A 20894-nucleotide genomic window follows, 5' to 3' on the forward strand; every position below is an offset into this window, starting at 1 on the left:
AAAAAGTTACTAAAAAATGTTATGATACATGATTATAGTTCAGAAGTCCATTACGTATTAACCGCCTAATAAGTGATCACCTGGAAAATAAATGCACTTCTAATAGAACGTCAATCACAGAGCTCATTTGAAAAGAAAAAGTTTTGTTGGTATTTTACCGTTGTTATTTTTCTCTAGAAGTCATGCCAAAATAATTCTGTTAACCAGCCTTCAGATATGCGATAAATATAAGAGATAATGCTTTATTGCATGTACAGTATTTTCAAAGCTGGCTTCATGTGGGAGAACAATGTGAAACAATATTGACCTCATTTACAGTGAATACAGAAAGTTTTCAGACCCCTTCAATTTTTTTTTTCTCCACAGTTTATGTTGTAGCCTTATGCCAAAATCAAAAGACAACATTTTTCCTTCGTCAATCTACACTCAATACCTCTTGGCAAAGTGAAAACAGAATTTTTGAATTTTTTGCAAATTTTTTAAAATGGAAAAATATCACATTGACATAAGTATTCAAACCCTTTGCTATGGCACTTGAAATTTAGCACAGGCATTGAGGCACAGATCTGGGCAAGGTGCAGTGGCCTCCATAATTCTTAAATGTATGAAGTTTGGAACAACCAGGACTCTTCCTTGAGCTGGCTGCCTGGCCAAGCTGACAAATCATGGGAGAAGAGCCTTGGTAAAAGAGGTGACCAAGAGCCTGATGGTCCCTCTGGCCGAGCTCCAGAGATCCCATGTTGAGATGGGATAAATTTCCAGAAGAACAACCAATTCTAACAATTTCATCAGACTAGAGAATCTTGTTTCTCACAGTCTGATGGTTGTCCAGTCTTAACTTTTCAATAAATTTGTAAAAACAAAAATATAAAATTGTGTTTTCATGTTTTCATTATGGGGTATTGACTGTAGACTGATGAGGAAAAAAATGTTTTTCTTCATTTTAGCAAAAAACTGCAACACAATAAAAAGTGAAAAAAAGAAATGGAAGGGGTCAGAACTCTTTCTGAATACACTGTAGGTGAATGAAACAAGTAAGTTATAGAGCTGACACTAGGTGAGTATGAGACTGTGGCAAATAAAACATTTGGAGCCAAACCTTAAATCTTGCACACCTGCAACTAGTACATTTATGGTGATACAGGGACGTTACAGAGAGCTGATGGGTGTGCAAGCAAATATACTGTATATCAGCGCATGAAAACTGTCCGCAGGGGAATCTCTTTCCTTTTTCTGATGTTCAGCAATGAAGATGATTTATCTGGAGTCTGGCTGAGCTGACAGCCATCTACACCAACACAGGAGTGCCACTGTGACATCATCCCATCACATGCCAGTCAACACCCTCAGGAAGGGGTGGATTAGGTGAATAAGAAGATAGTGGAATGGAAAAGGAGAAAGGAAAGGAAACAGACTGATGTAACAACAGGGCAAAGGCAGAAAAAGGGTTTAGTAGAAGCAATTAAATAATGCGTGGTGGAGAGATTCAGACAAAAGGCAGAGGTGGAGAGGGGATGAAGGAGAGATGAGAAGACAACGTCCTTTTGAGACAGAAAATGAGGGCTACAGAGGGTAGACGGGAAATTGATGAGGGGATAGGGGGAGGAACGTGAAAGAGAGGGTGAGGGAGGAAAAGTGGATGGATGGGTGGGAACATGAGGGATGAGGGTTACTAGCGTGGCCGGGATAGGAAGTGTGTCCTCATAAACAGAATATTGTATGTGGGTCTTGCTGATCATACACTAGCCCTAGGAGACCATGAAACACAATATAGGTCCCATGTCCCATGATGGATGAGGCCCAGGCTCCAATGTCAGCCCACTCAGCGCTCCCCACCAGCAGGGACAAATCACTCCGCCACCGCCCCCCTCAACACGCAGGCTAATACAACTAATGGAGCCATCTGCAGTGTTCAACTGGCTTGATGCTCTTTGAATAGACTTCTGCTGCCTTGTTGTTGAGGTTTATTCATGGGGAGTTGATGTTCCATGCGTAAAGAGGGAAGTAAAATAACATGTGGTGATGTCATATCCCTTTTCAAAATTAGAGATAAAAGTGGATACAATTTGATAAATGACTTTGAGAACACAGTTTTTTTTTTTTTCTTCCACTACTCACTGTCACTTTCGTTGTGACGTCCCGCTCACTTTCCTTTCATGGGCTCTCTTAAATCAGCTCCCTACTCGTAGCCACAAGCCGCAACAAGGGAAATGGTGAATGAGCTCCAGACTTAGATCTGACAGGTTTTTTAAAAAGATGCCTCGTTTGTGCTGACCTACTTCACTTTTTCTCTCCAATCATCTTTCCTCCTGGGCTACTGCCGGCTCCAGAGGCTGCCATGGGGACCAGTGGCCAGCCTGGAGAGTCATTAGGAGGCTTGACTTGCTGTGATTGTTGGCTCAGACTCACAATAGAAAAAGTCGGATATGTGGGCTGATAAAGGATGGCAACAACTTCCTGCCTGATTAATACTGTACAGTCGTGCAACTCAGCGAGTGCAGTAACATTCCCACTGCCTAGATTAGTATTTTGATTCCCACTGAGAAAACCCATGTCAACAATATCCATACATCACACCCACACACACACACACCCAAGAACAATTCAACAAGCAGCCTGGAGGAGCCGGGAATTGCACCACCAACCTTCACAACCCGCTTTACCTCCTGAGCCACTGCCACCCCAACAACAGTATAGTCTATAAAGAATAAAACCATTTCCTGTTCAGATCTTGAGTAAAAATATCAATATCGTAAAGCAACATTTTTAATTCTTGACAACTTGTGTGCAGCAAAAGAAGCTACAAACATAACACTGACAGGTTATCATTACCTAGCAGACACAGAGCCGTCATTTGAAGTCGTGTTTCTAACCACCCAACAAGTAAAATATTCACTCTCCTATTGGGTCTTTACATAATATCTGGCTCTTTCATGGCAAAATGTTCCACAACTACCCACTAACAGTTAGGTGCTGAGCAGGATGAGCTTTTTATCTCAAAGCAGCTGAAATAACACAAATGAGAGTGTCGAGCCCGAATCAAAACAGTAAAGTTTGTGGGCTGTAAAGGTGAAACAACGATCTGCAGGCCGCTAAAATGCTCTACAAGTGACGCCTTTCGCATTATGCATACATATAACATTTAATTTGCTTTTAATATAAAATTATGGATGAAAGCAGCTTTAAATTGCTACATTTCAGTACAATGACCTTCATTAGGCATTTCTGTATATTCCGTATATACTGTAAATACTGAAAAAGGAATTAGCAACCAGACTTAAGCCAAGCAACACATTTTCCAAAGAAAGAGAGAAAAAACCTGGTAAGGGGCAGGAGGGGAGGAATATTGTCTGAAAACAGGTGTGCTAGTCTTACTGTTCAATCTGACTGATTATTCCTCTTATTCATTGCGAGATTGTTTGTGAGGTTTCTCTCTCTTTCATTCCCACTGGAGCTTTCAGATCCTCCAGCAAACACTTTTTGTGGTAACACTGGTGCATGTTGGTGTGGCTTTTACAAACTCAACACTCAGAGAGGAGGTTGTCCAGGGCCATTGAGCTCTTTTGGGTTTATTCATATTTATTTCCCTGTTGCGTCTCTGTGTGTGGTGAACCTCTGAGCTCATTAAGATGCAGCTCTGCCATGCAACAACAGCTTTCTGAGATGGTAATAACGCAAACAGCTTTAGAGCTTCCATTATGGTCATCTGCAGGTGGGTGATTATACCCAGTCCACCACAGGGCTTTGACGGGTCCACCACAGTGACCTGAACTCACTCACATGACAAGAAAAAAGAAGAGATTAGGGGCCATTTCACTTATCTCACAGAGATAAAAAACACTGGTTTGTCTGTAATTAACGGATCAGCCAGAAAGAAAATGTCTCCTTTGACAATAATACAATTAACTGTGATCACAGCACTGGTGTTTTATGGGATTTGAGGTCTAAGATGTAATAAATACAAGACAGCTGTAGTATCCCAAATCACAGATTAACATTAATCACAACACAACACACTGGTGATAACAAACTCTGTCATTCGGTTCAGGGGAGATTTTACTGTATTACCTTCACCTCAATGCATGTATAATTGACTGTAATCGACTAAAACAGGCTGTGCAAGTATTTGAGGTTTGAAATGAGTGACAGGTGGTAAAAATAGATCGTCTCTCATGTTGCAAGCTTTCATAGGCAGTGCGCACCACCACAGTATCTACCTGAATATTACTACTGATTCACAAATTGTATATTCACATTCAGTATGAATCAAGTCAAACATCTCTTCATTTGTGTAATGATAGAGACAATTGCTCTGCTTTGTGAGATAATTATGATTCCTGACAAAAGATTACCCAGCAGCTGTGATGTAGATTAGTGACTACTGATTCAATCCTAAAAGCTGCAACAATATTTTTATATTGTCAATAGCTGTTTGTAATGTCAGAGAACTCTGTGGATCCCATTAGTGCTAAAGAGCTTTTTAGCTTTTATCTCACTGTTTTGGTTTTATAACGCAAATGTAGTGTTTTCAGTGTGATCAATCTGACTGCTCTCATCAACCTTGTTTCCAGAAGCAAAACAAAAGCTGGCGAACACAGTGGAGCATCTGGCACAAAAATATTTTTCTCAGGAGCTGGTGGAGCTGAAAACAGAGCTAAAAAGATATTGGATATTGGATTTAGGTTCCTCAAGCACAAACACGACTCCAAACAAATGCTCATGTTGCTCTGTGTCTGGTGGTTGTGTAAATAGGCAAATGTCTGCATCATGTTTACCACACCAACGTAAATGTTGTGCATACAGCTTGTACATTTTTAGACAGCTTTAATTATAAATGTCTAAATACATAAAAGCTGTTGGATAAGGACAGGGTGCCACTTGGTCTGCTTGTTTACTGTCCATATTTAGAAGGATTGTCTGAACAAATATAGATCTGACCTAATATACAGCGCACACTGGTTTTGCTTTTATTCAATCATTTCCCTTTTATCAGATCTGGTCTTTGTAGATATTTGTGCTCCGAGCTGTGTTTGATTTCATTAATAAACCAAGAGAACCTCAAACCTCTATGGAAGTTTCTATTTTTATCTTGTAACGTATTTCTCTAGAAAGCCGAGAGCAAAGGTTTCCCACTCTTTCTGTCTGTCTTTCACTATCTGACAGGGTCTTGTCTTATCAAATATATTCTTGGCGGGATCATCCTGTTCCATCGTTCTCAGTCTGCTGGGCTCCAAGAAAACAGCTAGGAGCAAGCCAGCAGACAGGCACAAGGAGCTTACGGGGTAACTGCAGAGACAAAGAGATGAGAGAGATGGACAGAGATGATGATGGAGAGCTGTTATTAGTTGTGGAAGGACACTAGACGACTTGGCCCACACGACCCCTCGGGGTAGAGGCTCACTGGCTGGCTGTGATTAGAGTTAGGTGCTTGACAGACCTCTGCTCAGAGAGAGAGGGAGAGTGGATGATGGGGGAACAAGCGAGGTAAGCTGGTCCTCATCCTCTGACTGACACTTAGAAATGTTTAAATTGAATTTTGAAGGCATAAAAATGATCGCAATTGTTTCAATAACATCAAAAAAAGACACATTTATCATGTACTTTTCTTCCGAGAAAGACTGTGATTTTTTTGATCAACCGCAAATTCACAGATGACCTAGTTAGAACAGCACACTTGGATGCACTGCAGAGAGGTTTTGAGAAAACTTTGTGCATTTTAAGAAATTTAATGGAATTCAAAAGCAGCATTTCTGAGGAAAAAAAACAGAACACTCAACAAAAATGCATGCAGGGTTAGTGTGGGAATACGCCCAGGTTTATGCTCAGCCCAGCAGTGTCAAAACAGTAGGTTAAGCACTTTATCCCTCAAACAGTCTGACGTGATAACAGGGCAGCCTGTTTAGTCCTTTGTTCACCAGATAAGAGACTGTGTTAGTCTCTGATAGCTGCTGTGAGATCACTGGTAGATGAGAGATTAGCATATTTTTAGAAGAGTGTTTCATGTGAGGAACCTTATTTCTAAATAATGAAGGCGCCCTTTTTTCTTCGCCTACAACCCAAAGATCAAACCAGCAGTGAAGAGCTGCAGACAAGCAGACTTACAAAGGTCGGGGTGGAGAGACAGAGGACACGAGAAATGCGAGAAAGGGACCCAAAATGTGAAGTTGGAAAGAAAAATGTGGTGATATACAAGATAAAAAATTTGAGAAAACATAAAGGTAACCATAATGGGAGAGGGAAAACAAATAGAAAGAAAAAAGACTGAGTCTGAGGTACAGTGCTGGAAGTTGAAGAACAACATAATGGTTAGAGACAGACAAACCCAACTAATATAACAGTATCAGGCAGGGCCATAAGCACCATTGAGAATACCAAGGTCATGGTTGCTGTATGGGCATGCAGGGGTTTGAATGGCCTAAGGAGCAGTTTACATACTGTATAATTACACCATCAGTATTTTACTTACAGTAGGTCAGAATTTTTCCACCAGAATTATATTTGTGGCAGTGTAGAGAGGGGAAATCTGGACTCATGATAGCAGTCATCAGCCCAAGTATGAAGCCATTTTGATGTTAATGTGGCTCAAATATTTAACTGTATTTAAACTTCTTTTCTGATGAATTTTAAACATCTCTGAAAAGGACATTTTTTCTTTTATTCTTTCCAAAATGCCAAAGCGTATTGAGCGTAGGCAAGCAGTCAAGATTCATCATGTACATTTTGAGAAAGTGATGTTAAAAGTGCAATCAGTCCTGGTCTGTGTTGCTTTTCATAACAATCCTAGGAGTATAATAAACTGCAAATTAAGCACCTAAGATTTATTCTGTTTTTTTGACATGAAAAATTACCTCACCATTTCAGAATATGACTGTTGATCTTTAAGGTCACGCTACAGTGTAGACCACTACATCAACACAACATAGATAAAACACTCCTGACAAACAGCTGCTTGTTTTATTTTTGTGCCTAACTAATCACATTCCTTACATTATTCCTCTCTCTCTTTCTCTTTATTACCTCTTTTCGGGTGTGGTTTCATTTTCTTTGCTTGCTGGGGCTTCCTGTAGATCTGGGAGGTTGGCAAAGTCATCCTGTTCAGCCAGCCCGATTGCTAGAGACAGAACAACCATCTTCCCCTCACTGGACACACAGACAAACAAGACATCACAAGGCCACACAGGTATGTAGACAAACCGGCACAAGGACACGCACACACACACACACACACACACACACACACACACACACACACACACAAACACACACACAGGCAGTGACAGAAACATAGCAACACACGCAGCACACATTCATTGCATGTACAAAGACAGAGTGGGAGAGAGGCGGTAGACTGTTGTGAGGACACTATTTCATTTTAACAAATGCTCAGTCCATACTTGACATTGCAGTGCATCTCAACCAGACCTGCGTGCTATGGCGTAAGGTGACACTACAATACAGACTTTATTAATCTAACATGTAAATAACACTTTACTTCATGCATTTCATGCCATTCTGTATAAGTTTATTTTTTCTTACAGCCAAACTAATGTTAACATTGAACATTATCACTTTCAAAACACGGAAAACACTGGATTTTGTTGGTTTATTGCATGTGCAGAACAAACCACAACATCTACAAAGCACAGTCTACAGTGGTAATTGACAGTATATGGTTTTGCATTTCACTGCACAACACATCTTAATGTGAGTTTGCTGTCTGTTTGTCAATGTGTCACTTGTGGACTGGCACCAAAATTACCCCTGATGTGCACATTATAACATTTTTTAAGGCAGTTAACATTAGCATACAGCACATCGTGTGAAGATGTTAAAGGCAACTAGTAAGTAACAGCAAGTAATCCAGGGTTAGTATTGTTTTATTCTATGGCGGGTAAATTCATATTATCATAAAACATCATCTGCCACCTCCAGGAATCTCCCCTACACAAAGCCTTTTGGCAAATGTTTCTCATTTTATGTTTTAGCAAATAAGACTACATTAGCAGTTAGTAAAAAGGAGATCTGAAAGAAGGTCTACGGACATTTTCTTTACCATTCCCTTAACCAGTTCTGCAAGATTGAGAGTGTGCTGTTAAAAGCCATCCAGACTTTGAATTACTAAAAAGTCTTATTATCACATTTTGGATAATGTGTGGTGTCTATGATTACTTAATGGGCTGTATGCTGTATCATTAGCACGAGCAGTTTCTACAGTAGAAAGCGATGATTTTGGTGCCAGTTCACTTGTCACAAGGTGGGTTGATTCTTTCTTTACGTCTTTAACATGGACATGATGTTGTATGGATCACATTAGAGTGCCCATGCACTTAGCATGGAGTGTCAAAGTAAAACACTTGGGGTAATTTAATGTATATCGAAGCTTTTTGTTTGTTAATACATATGAGGTTATATGATGAATCAGTAAACAGTGTGAGTACAGGGATGTATTAAATACATTTTTTTATTTAAAAAAACTAAAAAACTGCAGAAGTCATTAAATGTGTTCAAATAAAATGAGCATGATTAGTAGAAAGGTAGGCACAACTGTTTACCCCATGGCTTCATCATCATCTGTTTCATGGAAAAATAAATGTGTCAGTATCAAAAAGCAAAAGCCTAGGAGAAGGGTTTGGATTGTTTCAGAGAGAAAAATAGAAGCAATTGAAATGTCATGCAGAAAAAAAAGTGAACATAGAAGAAAAAGCAAAGGAAATCCATGGAAATTGAGGTGGCCTGAACAAAAACCTGCAACAAAGAAACATATCACATTGATTTTCAGCTGTTATTCTTACTCTAAACATGACTGAAGTCATTTAAATTACGTCTTACTAATGTATGCTGCGCCAGGAATTCAGGCGGCCATGGAAACAGTGACCTTAACAAATCAACATTTGCCCACAACTAACCTTGTAATTCAGCCACAAAATAACCCACGCGCACGCACATATTGTACAAAATTCTTGCTTTTCATACTTCTCTGCCTCAACCAAGCACTCTTCTTTTTTATAGAGCCTCTAACATGGCGTGCCGATCCAAGGACAACTTTTATGTATTTTCTCTACCACGGTGGTTTCCTAAAGGGCAATTCCAACATGTTTTTGTTCACTCCTGCCATCCCATAAAATCACCTGGGTTTATTTAGCTTCAATTTCCACTTTTATTTAATGGATTAAGATCTGTCTCGTTTTTGTTTGAATGTCAGCTTGACCAGGTGATGAATGAAAGAGGTAGGGTCCTAATGTAAACACAGAAATCAAAACTTTTAAAATGTAAAGGTTTAAATCCTACAAAAATGATGACAAATGTGAAATTGTGCACAAAGTATAAACAAATAGAAAATGTTTTTCACACTTTTTTTAATGTATGGTATTTTTATATTTTATTATAAATATTATATTATATTATATTATATTTTGTCTCTCCTCCGTTTTCCCTCTGATCTTCCCCTCATCTCTCCATATCCCATACTTCTGATGTATTTTCTTAGCCTGCATGTGCTTTCTGTAGTGCAGTGCCTCCCTAGCAAGAGGTGTTTGCAGAAGCAATATCGAAAACAAGAGGAACACATTAGCACTTGAGAGACAGCAACCCACTGGGGATGTGTAAACAGCACCAACATGAAGCTCATCGATAAAGTGAATGGATTTGTATAGATGACCAAAAAAAGACACGCGCACTCCAACCGGAGGGCACTGAAATCATTAGCTCCTACACCAGCGCTATTGATTAGAAATATAAGCGGGGTGGCTCAGTCGCCACACTGTGTGACAGGCATAGACACACATGGAAGGTGAAACTGCTGCATTTGGTTGTTCACACCCCACTGACCGCAAATGCATAGTAGTCCCACTCCCCACAGTATTATCCCCCCCCCAGGGTCAACAACTGATGTGTTTGGTCCAGTGAGATTCATGAGGACAGGGACAATGGGTGATACCACCTCCCCGTATATGTGCACAGCCTTATTTGAATGATGATTCACATAGGCAGGGAGGTCACTGGCCTGGAGACACTGTTAATGGGAAGACACGCAAAAAGTACAGGAGTACACAGCTGCGTGTGTGGATGTGTGTGAGTGTTTATGTTCATGGTCAGGAGGGGAGGGGGCGTTTACGTGAGGCTGCTTTGTGGAGCACATCATCTGTAATCTATCATTCAAGTCAAGTGGAGGAGGAGAGCTCTCTGCGCTCCGTACCTCAAACAATCAGCTGTTTGTTTCAGGAGTGTATGAACCGGATAACGTAGGTGCTGTATAAAATTGTAATTATCTGTAACTATGTTATCAAGAGAGTAGCTAGAGCGCTATACTTTCCATTTTATGCTACCTCATATTTCTATACTTCTAACTTCACAGTTTTACTTAATATTTACTTTGTATTTTAAATTTGTACATACAAAGATAATTTATCATAAAACGTGATGTATTGTTACAGTTTACTGAAACAACATAGTTAACTTTACTTTTAATTTGATACTTTAAGTACATTTTGCAGATAATACCTCTCTACTCTTACTCCAATACAAATTTTGTGCACAGGACCTTTACTTTTAATGGTGTATTTAAACTTTTACTTTACTAAGGGAAGGATCAAAATACAGCCCCCAAAATGAGATTGAAGCTGAATCAACATCTCTCTAAAACAGTTTCAGCAAACACTGACAAGTGAGTCAAGTGAGTTATGTCAAACTAAGCTGAAAACCTAAAAATAAGGTCAGCAGTGCAACATACTGTATACTGTCCGGGTAATCCACACTGTGTCACTGATGAGAGCAGCAGACATTCCACAGTTTCTGTCAGGAGTAGAAAACTTCACGACACTTACAAGAACGACTTGACGTCCAGTCCTCTGGTGCGGATCTGCTCCATCATGTGATCCCAGCTGCCTGGATTTGACCTTGATCGTCCTGCACCTCCTCCTCTGTACCGTGAGGCTCCAGCCGGACTCCCCCGGACCCCCCGCGGGCCCCCACGGTGGCCCCCGCCGCCTGGGCCTGTGTGCAACTGGCCCAGGCTCTGTGAGGTGACTGGAGGGTCGTTGGGACCCGGAGGGGGCTGGTGAGTGAGGGGCTGTTGGAGGCTCTGCTGCCGGACCAGGGGCCGAGGGCGTGCCACAGCCGAGGATGGGATGTGCTCCAGGGTGGAAGCAGACGAGAGGGAAGTGTCCCCAAAACTGAGCAGACACATGGGAGCACCAAGGAAAGAGATGGATACAACAAGGTAGACATTGGAGTTAGAGATAACATGAGAGATAGAGAACTGGGCAGGAAGTTTTGAAAGGATTTAGAAAAGATGAAAGTATAATAAAGTTGGTTACACATGATCATGGTGATCTCAAGAGGAATGTGGAGAGGATAAAAATGGCAAAAACATATATAAATACAGCACAGATTGAAATGTGAGGACATAGTGTCCGCAGTGAATTTCCAAGGGAGAGAGGATCAAGGGAGAACAAACAACAAAGAAGGTCAGTGAAAGAGGGGGAGAGGAGAGAGAAAGAAGAACAGAGTTGTCAAAAAGATTTAGATTGCTGTTAAACATCTGTATCAAACCAACTGTGTAGATTTTTTGAGCTTAGTCTGTAGGATAGTGTACGTGTGGATGAGCAGGCATGCAATGTGTCAACATTCGATTATTCTTCTCCAAACCAGTGTCAAAACAGGCCTCTGCTTAAGTGGAATTAAATTCAAGCTGAAATTAAAGTATCACTATCACTTAACTTGATTCTGGTCTCCAGCTGCAGCGCTAAATTGTTTCTCTACATTACCTCTCTCCCTAATTAGTCCTGACCTACTTCTACCTTTTTACCTTGTTGCCTTTTTCCCTCCACCAGTCTTTCTCTAAGGTCCTGTCCGCTCCTGCTATCTTTTCCTTTCCCACTTTTCTCTGTACCTTTGTGCTTCTGAGCTCAACTGCTCTTCATCTCCTCCATCTATTAATCTTTTCTTTGCCCTCAGCCCTCACATCAATCTATCTCTACGCCAGCTCCAATCACTGTTCTTTAAGTCTGCTCTCTAATTACCGGTCTGCTACTCTTACAATCATGTAATAATGCTTCACCCCTTATCCTCCCCTCAATCACTGCCCTGCCTGTAAGCTTGTGCTAAACAGCTCTGTCTGGAGCTAATGCTGCGAGGGAGGATTTACTGCCTGGACCTGAGTTGAGTTAGCGGCGCTCTTCAGTATTAACTCGGCTCTAACTCTGCTGGAGAGCCATGAGACAGCCCCCCTGAGGAGCAGAGCAATGCTGGATCAAGTAAGTACAAGACAAATCTCAAATACATGCACTCATGCAGGCACATTTTCTCTCACATATACAAACACGCACGCACTCACAAATTGCACACCACCGGAGTCTTTCCTGAGGATAGGCTTTGATGAGAATGTTTACTTACTTGTGCATAATATTGTAACTGACTAAATGTGAATTAATTTATTGAAGCTGTTTGCTGTATTTCTGTTGAGCAGAAAAGTTATAGAGTTTCAAAGTGGGAGAAGGTATTCTGAACATTTCGGGTTCCAGATCGTCAAAGTCTTGACAAAATTAGGCGACAGATGCAAGCACTTCTATGAAACTCTCAGTTGAATCATTAGAAGAAAAGATCAGCAACTGCATTCACAAATATGTTGGTCCACAAGCCTGTGCTCATAAAAACCTAACTAGAGATGTTAACTATGTCTCCTAAGGTGCTTTTCGATAAGAAATATCCAATCATGGAGTTTTAAACTTTATGTGAGTGGCTTACAGCCAAGATCAATACTATTTCAAAATATGACAAAGTGTTCTTCAGTTTTAATTTGTTTTAATGGGTTCTTTGTCATTTTTGGCAGAATTGGACAATTTTGGCAGTGCTTTGCTCCTAAAAGCATCAACAATGTGTTTTGATTTTGCTCTGATTGCACCTCGGACTGGCTTTGTCTTCATAGCAACTGCAGCTGAGGCTTATGGGTATTGTTGTATTTAGAGCCATCTGTCATACCACACTTATGGAAAAGACAGGATTTCTCAGAAACATAGCTCAAATAATAAGTTCTAATATCCATTACATAAACCAATGTGATTGTAAAATTGTCCAGGAGACTCTCTTGAGAACCATTTGGGACATCATTAAAAGAAACCTTAATTAAAAATTGACAATAAAATTTATATTTATAATGGGGGAAAATACTTCCAGAGCCAGTGGCTCCTCACACTTTGTCACATGATATTATGTCAAAAATACACTACATAGTTTCAAGTCATTAAATGGTATTACTTTTATCTTCTGGAATGAAATTAAATACAGAAATAGTCCAATCAATTCAATAAACACAAGATCTTAAAGGATCCATTTATAACCCTGTTTCAAAAACACACTGTGTAAAATGTAAATAAAAACAGAATACTCTCATTTGCAAATCATGTAAACACATATTTAACTGAAAATAGAACAAAGACAACATATCCAATGTTGAAATGCTGAAATTTGGTTGTTTTATGAAAAATAAATGCTCAATTTGAATTTGATGCCAGCAACACGTTTAAAAAAAAGTTGGGAGAGGGACAACAAAAGACTGGAAAAGTTGTGTAAGAGTAATGCTAAAAAAACACCTGGTTGAATATCTCACAACTAATTAGGTTAATTGGCAACAGGTCAGCAAGATGATTGGGTATGTTGCAGTGAAGATGGGGAGAGGTTCACCACTCTGTGAAAGACTGTGTGGGCAAATAGTGCAACAATTTAAGAATAATGTTCCTCAATGTAAAATTGCTAAGAATTTGGGAATTTCAGCATCTAAGGTTCATAATATCATTAATAGACTCAGAGAATCCAGAGAAATCTCTGTGTGCAAGGGACAAGGCCGAAAACCAGTACTGGATGGCCATGATCTTTGGGTCCTCAGGCAACACTGCATTAAAAACAGACACTATTCTAAAAAAAATCACTGCATGGATTCGGGAACACATCCGAAAACCATTGTCTGTGAACACAGTTTGTCGCTTCACCCACAAATGCAGGTTGAAACTCTGCCATGCAAAGGAGAAACCACATCTAAACATGATCCAGAAACGTCGTTGACTTCTCTGGGCCCGCGCTCATTAAATAAATGGAAAATTGTCCTGTGGTCTGATGAATCAAAATTTCAAATTCTTTTTGAAAATCATGGACGCTGCGTCTTCCGGGCTACAGAGGAGAGGGACCATCCTGCTTATTATCAGGGCACATTTCAAAAGTCACCATTAATGCTGAACAGTATATACAGGTTTTGGAGCAACATATGCTGCCATCTATACAATGTCTTTTTCTGTGTGTATTACAACAGCATGGCTCCGTAGTAGAAGAGTCTGGACACTAAACTGACCTGCCTGCAGTCCAGGCCTGTCACCCTTGAAAACATCTGGTGCATCATGAAACAAAAAATATGACAAAGGAGACCCCGAACTGTTGAGCAGTTGAAATCCTATATCAGGCGTGAGTGTTGTTAAAAGAAGAGGTGATGCAAGACAGTGGTAAACTGTAATCATATATTTTTCATAAAACAATAAAATTTCTCAGTTTCAGCATTTGATTTATTTATTTACTTTTTTTTGTTTTGGTTTGGTTTTTTTTACATTTCTTTGGAAACAGGGTTGTATATATATTTTAAAGTTCACCTAACAAAAAATATCTTTTACAGTCTAAAATGTGGTATTTATTTCTCTCCATACTATGTATGGACCTTATATATTATGTCCTCTGGTGATATGAGAGTTGCCGTGTGCAATGAGGACTATTGGACAGAGATAAATGAAATCTATGATAGTGTAACAACACATTATAAAGAAACTATTTGTTTTGTTTATTTGAACATCTGAGCATATGAACTAATATATTCAGCCAACTGTACATATGAAGGATGAATAAAAAGGTCCAGCAACATAGAAAGCTCCATATTGGATATCATTTCTGGGTCCAACAAATATGTTATCATAACTGACATCATGATAAATCAATACATCTGGCTGGATTCATGGTGGCATTTGGCCAGACATCTGGGAGCCAGTCCATGTGCTCATAAATTTTGCCTTTCTGTTCAGTGTCATAAATTTGTCAAAGAATTAGCTCATTTGAAAAACTGAAAGGCTCTCCAGCCCAGTCCTCCTCTCACAGTGATGTCCTTGATGCTTCCAGGTACTGTGCATCTTTACTGTCTGTAGAGCACCAGCACCAGTCATTTATATGCCCAAGCATGGGCTGTATCCTATTACTGACTTAGAGGACCATTTCCACATTATTTCTTGCTTGAAAGTCAATTAAAATGAACCTTGAATGATTATGTAATTAAGGAAAATTGAGGAGAATGAAAAACAAGAAGACAGAGTCAGAGCGAGAAGAAAAATTTCAAGCTGTGAAAAATGAAAGAGAGAGAGTGAAGGAGAGACAGCAAGGGGGAGAGGCAGATGCCCCAAAATAGAAACCAATACCAGAGGAGAAATGGAAATTCAGATAGATTTGAATGGAGTAAAAACTGAGCAAAACAGAAGAGTGTCAGGAGTGAAGAATACTACAGCATGAGAAATGAAAATCAAGCGTCCATATACTCTTTTGCAAGTCTAATAGGTCATGTAGTTAAAAAGTTGGTCAAAAGTTGGCTAAGAACGACTGAATGAATGGTAGAATGACTTTAACTGCAAAACCTCAGGGTTACACTTGTCAATGCATCTATTCAGCTGTATTTTGCTTAGAATTTAATTAATGAACTCTTCAGGCGATGCAGTACAAAAGACTGATTATCTGGGCTACAATTTACACACAGGGATCTTATATTTATGATTTATTACTCTCTTCAATATGCTACTGGCATTTTCCAAAAACATGCAGCTTTCACCAACAAACAACTTGTTTTATACTCATATATGTGGGATGGATTCTTATTTGAATACACAAGTAGATTTTGATTTGTCATTTAGCTAATTAAAAAAAAACACAATTACACTTTAAACGACCTACGGTATAATAGGTATAAAGTATTTGTGGTTATCCACAATACTCAATCTTAGTGATTCATTTTTCTTTGGTCACACGATGTTTATTCGATCATTGTTGTTTCCAGTATCAGTTGATCATATTGAATATCAGCTGCCTCTACCATTAACCAACAGAGAGTCGATGTGATTGCTGCCTGCAGTTTGACGGGCTGATGTACAAACCTAATCGCAAAAACAAAGCACCTTCTCAGCTGTTTGCAGAGGTTGATACAAAGTGAGCTTTGGTTAAAATCATGTTGCATTCAGCCATGTTGCAGGAAAGGGTTTCATTTGCATCACTCGCCTGATAAGACTGCTCACCTGCTGTTTATGCAACAACCCACTCTAAGTTTAAAAAGCTGTTACATCAGATGAATAAACAAGCTATTTCTGAAGATCTTCTGAGAGCATCTGTCTCGTTTGAAATTCTTGAAACTGTCACAGCCTTCAGTAAATTGGAGCCTGCAGAAAAACAGTATGACTGTGTGGATTCACTTTGTCTGAGACTGTCCTCACATCAGCTGGTGAATATTTGGCAGCTGACATAAAATTGCAATTTGTTTATGAGTGAGGATGCTCTCTGTAGTCAAAAGACTTCAAGGGTTTCTCTTACATCACAGGTACACTCTGCAAAACAGCTGGCTTCTCCATCAGGCCTTCTTTGCATTATCTTCATCTGCACAAGTCAAAAATAGCTTAATCTCCATGTTCGAGAGTACATGCAACAGTATCACTCATGATGCCTTTACAAACTCACACTCTCCCTTGATGTCCACACCATGCTGTTCTTGTGCCCACTGCAGCCCCTCATGCGTGCCCCCTGTCACCATGCTCAACTCACTTGCTAAACCGCAGGCCTCCGGCATGCATGTGGCTCTGGACCGTCTGCCAGCGCCCGGCCTTGCTGCCCCCCGTCACCATGCTTCGAACGCTGTCACTGCGACTGGGCCCCGCCCCAGTCCCAGAGCACGCACCACCCCCGCTGTCACTGGCCCCCGGTGAGGGTCCAGCACCGCCCTGCCCACCCTTATCCACAGCCCCACTGGGAGGAACGGTGGGGTGGATCATAGACAAAGAAACACGGACAGACAGGAAGAAAAGGACCAAGAGAGGATACAAAGAAGAGAAAGAGAGAGATGAACAGACGAGAGACAGACGGGAGACAGACGCACAGACGGACGTACAGAGCCGGAAAGCAAAAGTATCATCAGTACAGTTAGTCACACCGGTAAAAAAGACACTTTGTGGACATGTGGTCCAGCCACAAGTATCCAGTATACATGAAGAACTTGGAAGAATAGCTGCTGTTCATCCAGACCCTTAGTAAATTAAGGAGTGAGGAGGTCTGAGCTGACAGATATTGTGTAATGCTGAGTAAACTGGAGGGCACAGTTGTTTTGCTCTTTGGACACTTGACTGAGATAGACAATAGACAATAGTTCTGTTCAAAACTGCGCAAAATTTGAAGGCCAAGATTACTTTACTAACTGTAAATATTTTATTAAGATAACTTATAATGTGAATGTCAATAGTGGCAAGACACTGGCGATACCTATAGGGAACTTTTTTGTTATTGCAATTACACAAACCACAACAATCTGTTTTTGGAAATGTCTAAGGTGAGAAATGGGCCAAGAGATGCAGCAGGTCTGCCCCATTTCACTCGACACAGGGGGACAGCAATGACCAACCTGCTGGCTCTGTGAATTAGGCATAATAGCTGAGTAATGATGCAAATGCATCATCTTTCAAGACTGCAGATGGAGGTGATGAGAACAGAACACTAATGTCTCTGTAATCTCACAGCAACTCACCTGCAGATTATGATGAAAACAATAGCCCTTAAACATCTAATGTGACTTTGTGTAAAATGTTTCACATGGCTTAAGAATATTTTTTGCAAGAGAGTATTTTTATGCAATTACTCATCATGCCACCTTGCCCACCCCAGCTGACCTGGACTTAAGACGTCACAGAGACGAGTGCAGACAGAACGACAGCTTCAATGCAGGGACCTTCCACTGAGTGAGGACAAATCACACAACACACAGCTGCACACCAGGACGATGTCTTCAACAACATTCAGACATTAAGTGTAGGCTGACGGTAAAATGAATGATTTCTCACTGAACAATGAGATATGTTCTGGCTATGTGGGCTACTGTTTTGTTCAGCACTGTCTGCAGTACTCTCACAATCAATATCCCAAAAACTCTCCTGTGCACTGTAGTTTTATTCTATTTGTTATGAAATCTATTTTCCACCTTTCACCTAATGTAAAGCATTTTGAATTGCCTAGGTTTGAAAGATGATAAAAAAAAAAAAAAAAACATGCCTTGCCTGCCTTAAAGCATTGTTATTTAGACAGTAAGGAGTAAGAAATGGTTGACTCACCAATTTACTATCACATATCTTAGAAATGCCGCTATCACCAGCCTATTAAATGCTATTCAATAAATAAACAATATAAATAATGATGTTAATAATATAATGCAATGCAACCAATCCAACAGTCACTGCTGCTCACTGATTTTACAATAATTTAAACATCACTGCACAAATACAGAGTAATTGATCTCCCTGTGGTTTTGAAAGAGTCAAGTGAGATGTAATTAGAGAGGATAAGAATAAACAGGTTCACTTAATACCTCAGTGACATGTGAGATGCATCTAAGTGATGGAATGGAGGCTGATATGAAACAGACGTTTTACCATCCAAACACTTAATTGTTGTACTGCATACGACGGATACAGTGTCACTATTTTTGGAACAGGGCTCAGTTGACTAGACTCAGGAGGGCTATCAGGCAGCCTCAAAGCACTTACAGTACTATGAGAGATAGTGGGAGTAGTGACAACAAATGAGCAGAAAACACGGAGTGAAAGGTGAGAGGAATAAAAACACATAACAATGCCACACGCACAAAAAAAAAAAAAAAGAGAGAACAAAGTGGACCAGAAACCACCACATTAAAGGAACAGTTGGACAGTTTGGGAAATATGCTGATTGGCTTTCTAGTGGAGAGTTGGATGAGAAGACACCACATCCAGATACGAGTCTCACAGCATAGCTTAGCATAAAGGCTTGAAACATGAGGAAACAGCTGTGAAAATAAATTTTGTCATCTTCTGACAGAGCCAGGTTAGCTCTTTTCAGTCTTTACGCTAAGCTACATGGCTGCTGGCTGTTTCATATTTAATGAAACATATTGTATGAGACTGGGGTAGATCCTCTCATCTAACTCTCTACCAGAAAGTAACCATACTTTCATATTTACCCATTCAAAGATAAAAAAAAAACAATTAAAACAACAGTCAACCCTCAATGGAAACCCCAATGACTTAGCTAAGTAGTATGTTTAAGTCAAGTCTGCTACACTATCCTGAGGAGCAGATTGAAATACTTGGTACTTGGATTTGAGAGGCCGGATTGTATAAAGGGGGAAAAGGTTCAGGTGAAAGAGTGAGATCTGCTCTCTGAGGGTTGTCCGTCTCCATGGCAACACCCCATGGGTTGCAGGTGAGAGGTAAAGAGGGTCTGATGAGTCTAGCAGGGCTGTGGGGAATGGAGCTATCAAACCTTTGCACTTGTACACCCTTTGACACTGTGACAACAATAAATAATAAAAGGTTATTTTCCTGAGGTACTGTTCTGTGTTCTGCATTTTTACTGCTACATCCAGACAGTATCATAATGGATGGTCTCCAGCATAATTTTGATTCTCTCCGGATCCTTCTTTCATAAACAGTCACGATTTAAGGCCTGATTTGTGTTTTCAAATAGGACATATTAACTCATTCTGTGTGGCTTTTGTCAAACAGAAACACCGTCTTTCTATCTAAAAGCGATCATGTGGAAAATGGTCATAATTTCTGTCAATGTCAGAAATATTGAGGGATGGTGCTGCACATCTCTATCAGGTGCTGCATGGCCAGCAGTGCATACTAAACACCACCTCGCTGTGGACATGCCTGAATGCAAAAACATGAGGATTATCAGGGATGAGAGGAGACTTCCGTTAAAAGACATGTGGCCAGACAGTGTTACAAAATTAGCCTTCTTCCCCCCTTTGGGCTATCAAATCTGACCTTTTCACTGCTCAGAGGGATCTATTGATCAACTGCTGGCTTTGATTCAGAGTATTTTTTGTGTTATATGTCAGGTGCTTATGCACACAATTAGCCAAGGCTCACCGATTTAGCATCTTTATGTTGCAAATAATGTCCAAGTTTATTATGTTAACTATTCATACAGCTTTGTGGGCGTTTTTCAAGGCGTACACAAGCCCCTGTTCACTACAGCCCTGCCCTGATAGAGGGGTCCCTTACCAGCCATGACTGAGACTCACTTGGGCGTGAGGCGAGGGTCTCCGTAGGGAGCATAGGGAGACATGTTTAAGAGGAACTCCTTGGGCGGGTAGGAGCTCCACCTCTGTTGCACATTGCTGCTGTCATTGTTATTCCAAAAGTCTCTGTCTAGATCACTGTGGCCAGAGAGATAGAGAAAGGTGAGACAGGTAAGAGCAGCAAACAATCAAAGACAGTTAAAAAGAAGGAAACAAGTGCTGATAAACCGGGCAGAAAGAAACTAGCATAAAAACAGCAAAGTTAAAATACTGTCTGATAAATCTAAAGGTCAGGAAGAGAGTGATAATAAATAGTCGATGCCTATAAAGTTATATTGTAAAACCATGCACCGGTCTTTAAACATGGGTACTGAATAGTGAATAGTGTAAAGTTACATTCATCACATGGTTCTGCAAGATAAAAGTTTAAGTAAGAAAAAGTTTAACTGTCGTAATTTTGCATGTCCAAAAATCTGACATTAGTGCTTGATAAAACACCCAGAATGGAGAAAAAACAAGTGACCTGCAGGCTTTAGCACTCTGTCAGGGATGAGGAAACAAA

At 40.2% G+C, this 20894-nt stretch overlaps 2 protein-coding genes across 5 annotated transcripts in view; one reads left to right on the forward strand and one right to left on the reverse strand.

The window, feature by feature from the left end:
* saa (serum amyloid A) overlaps positions 1–20894 on the forward strand; it is a 323028-nt gene that overhangs the window by 243286 nt on the left and 58848 nt on the right. The window lies entirely within an intron of this gene.
* syt7b (synaptotagmin VIIb) overlaps positions 1–20894 on the reverse strand; it is a 100499-nt gene that overhangs the window by 16880 nt on the left and 62725 nt on the right. Inside the window, exons 7-10 of one of the 2 annotated variants that reach the window (XM_071488619.1) lie at positions 20336–20470; positions 16828–17028; positions 10824–11171; positions 7018–7140 (exon numbers count right to left, since the gene is read on the reverse strand). In XM_071488619.1, the coding sequence (XP_071344720.1) occupies positions 7018–7140; positions 10824–11171; positions 16828–17028; positions 20336–20470 (807 nt within the window). The remainder of the gene's footprint in view (positions 1–7017; positions 7141–10823; positions 11172–16827; positions 17029–20335; positions 20471–20894) is intronic. The other variant, XM_071488620.1, reaches the window with a different exon arrangement.

Source organism: Trachinotus anak, unplaced genomic scaffold (assembly GCF_046630095.1).
Source record: "Trachinotus anak isolate AG129_WGS33_773 ecotype Australia unplaced genomic scaffold, CSIRO_AGI_Tana_v1 ptg000011l, whole genome shotgun sequence".
Taxonomy (NCBI): Eukaryota; Metazoa; Chordata; class Actinopteri; order Carangiformes; family Carangidae; genus Trachinotus; species Trachinotus anak.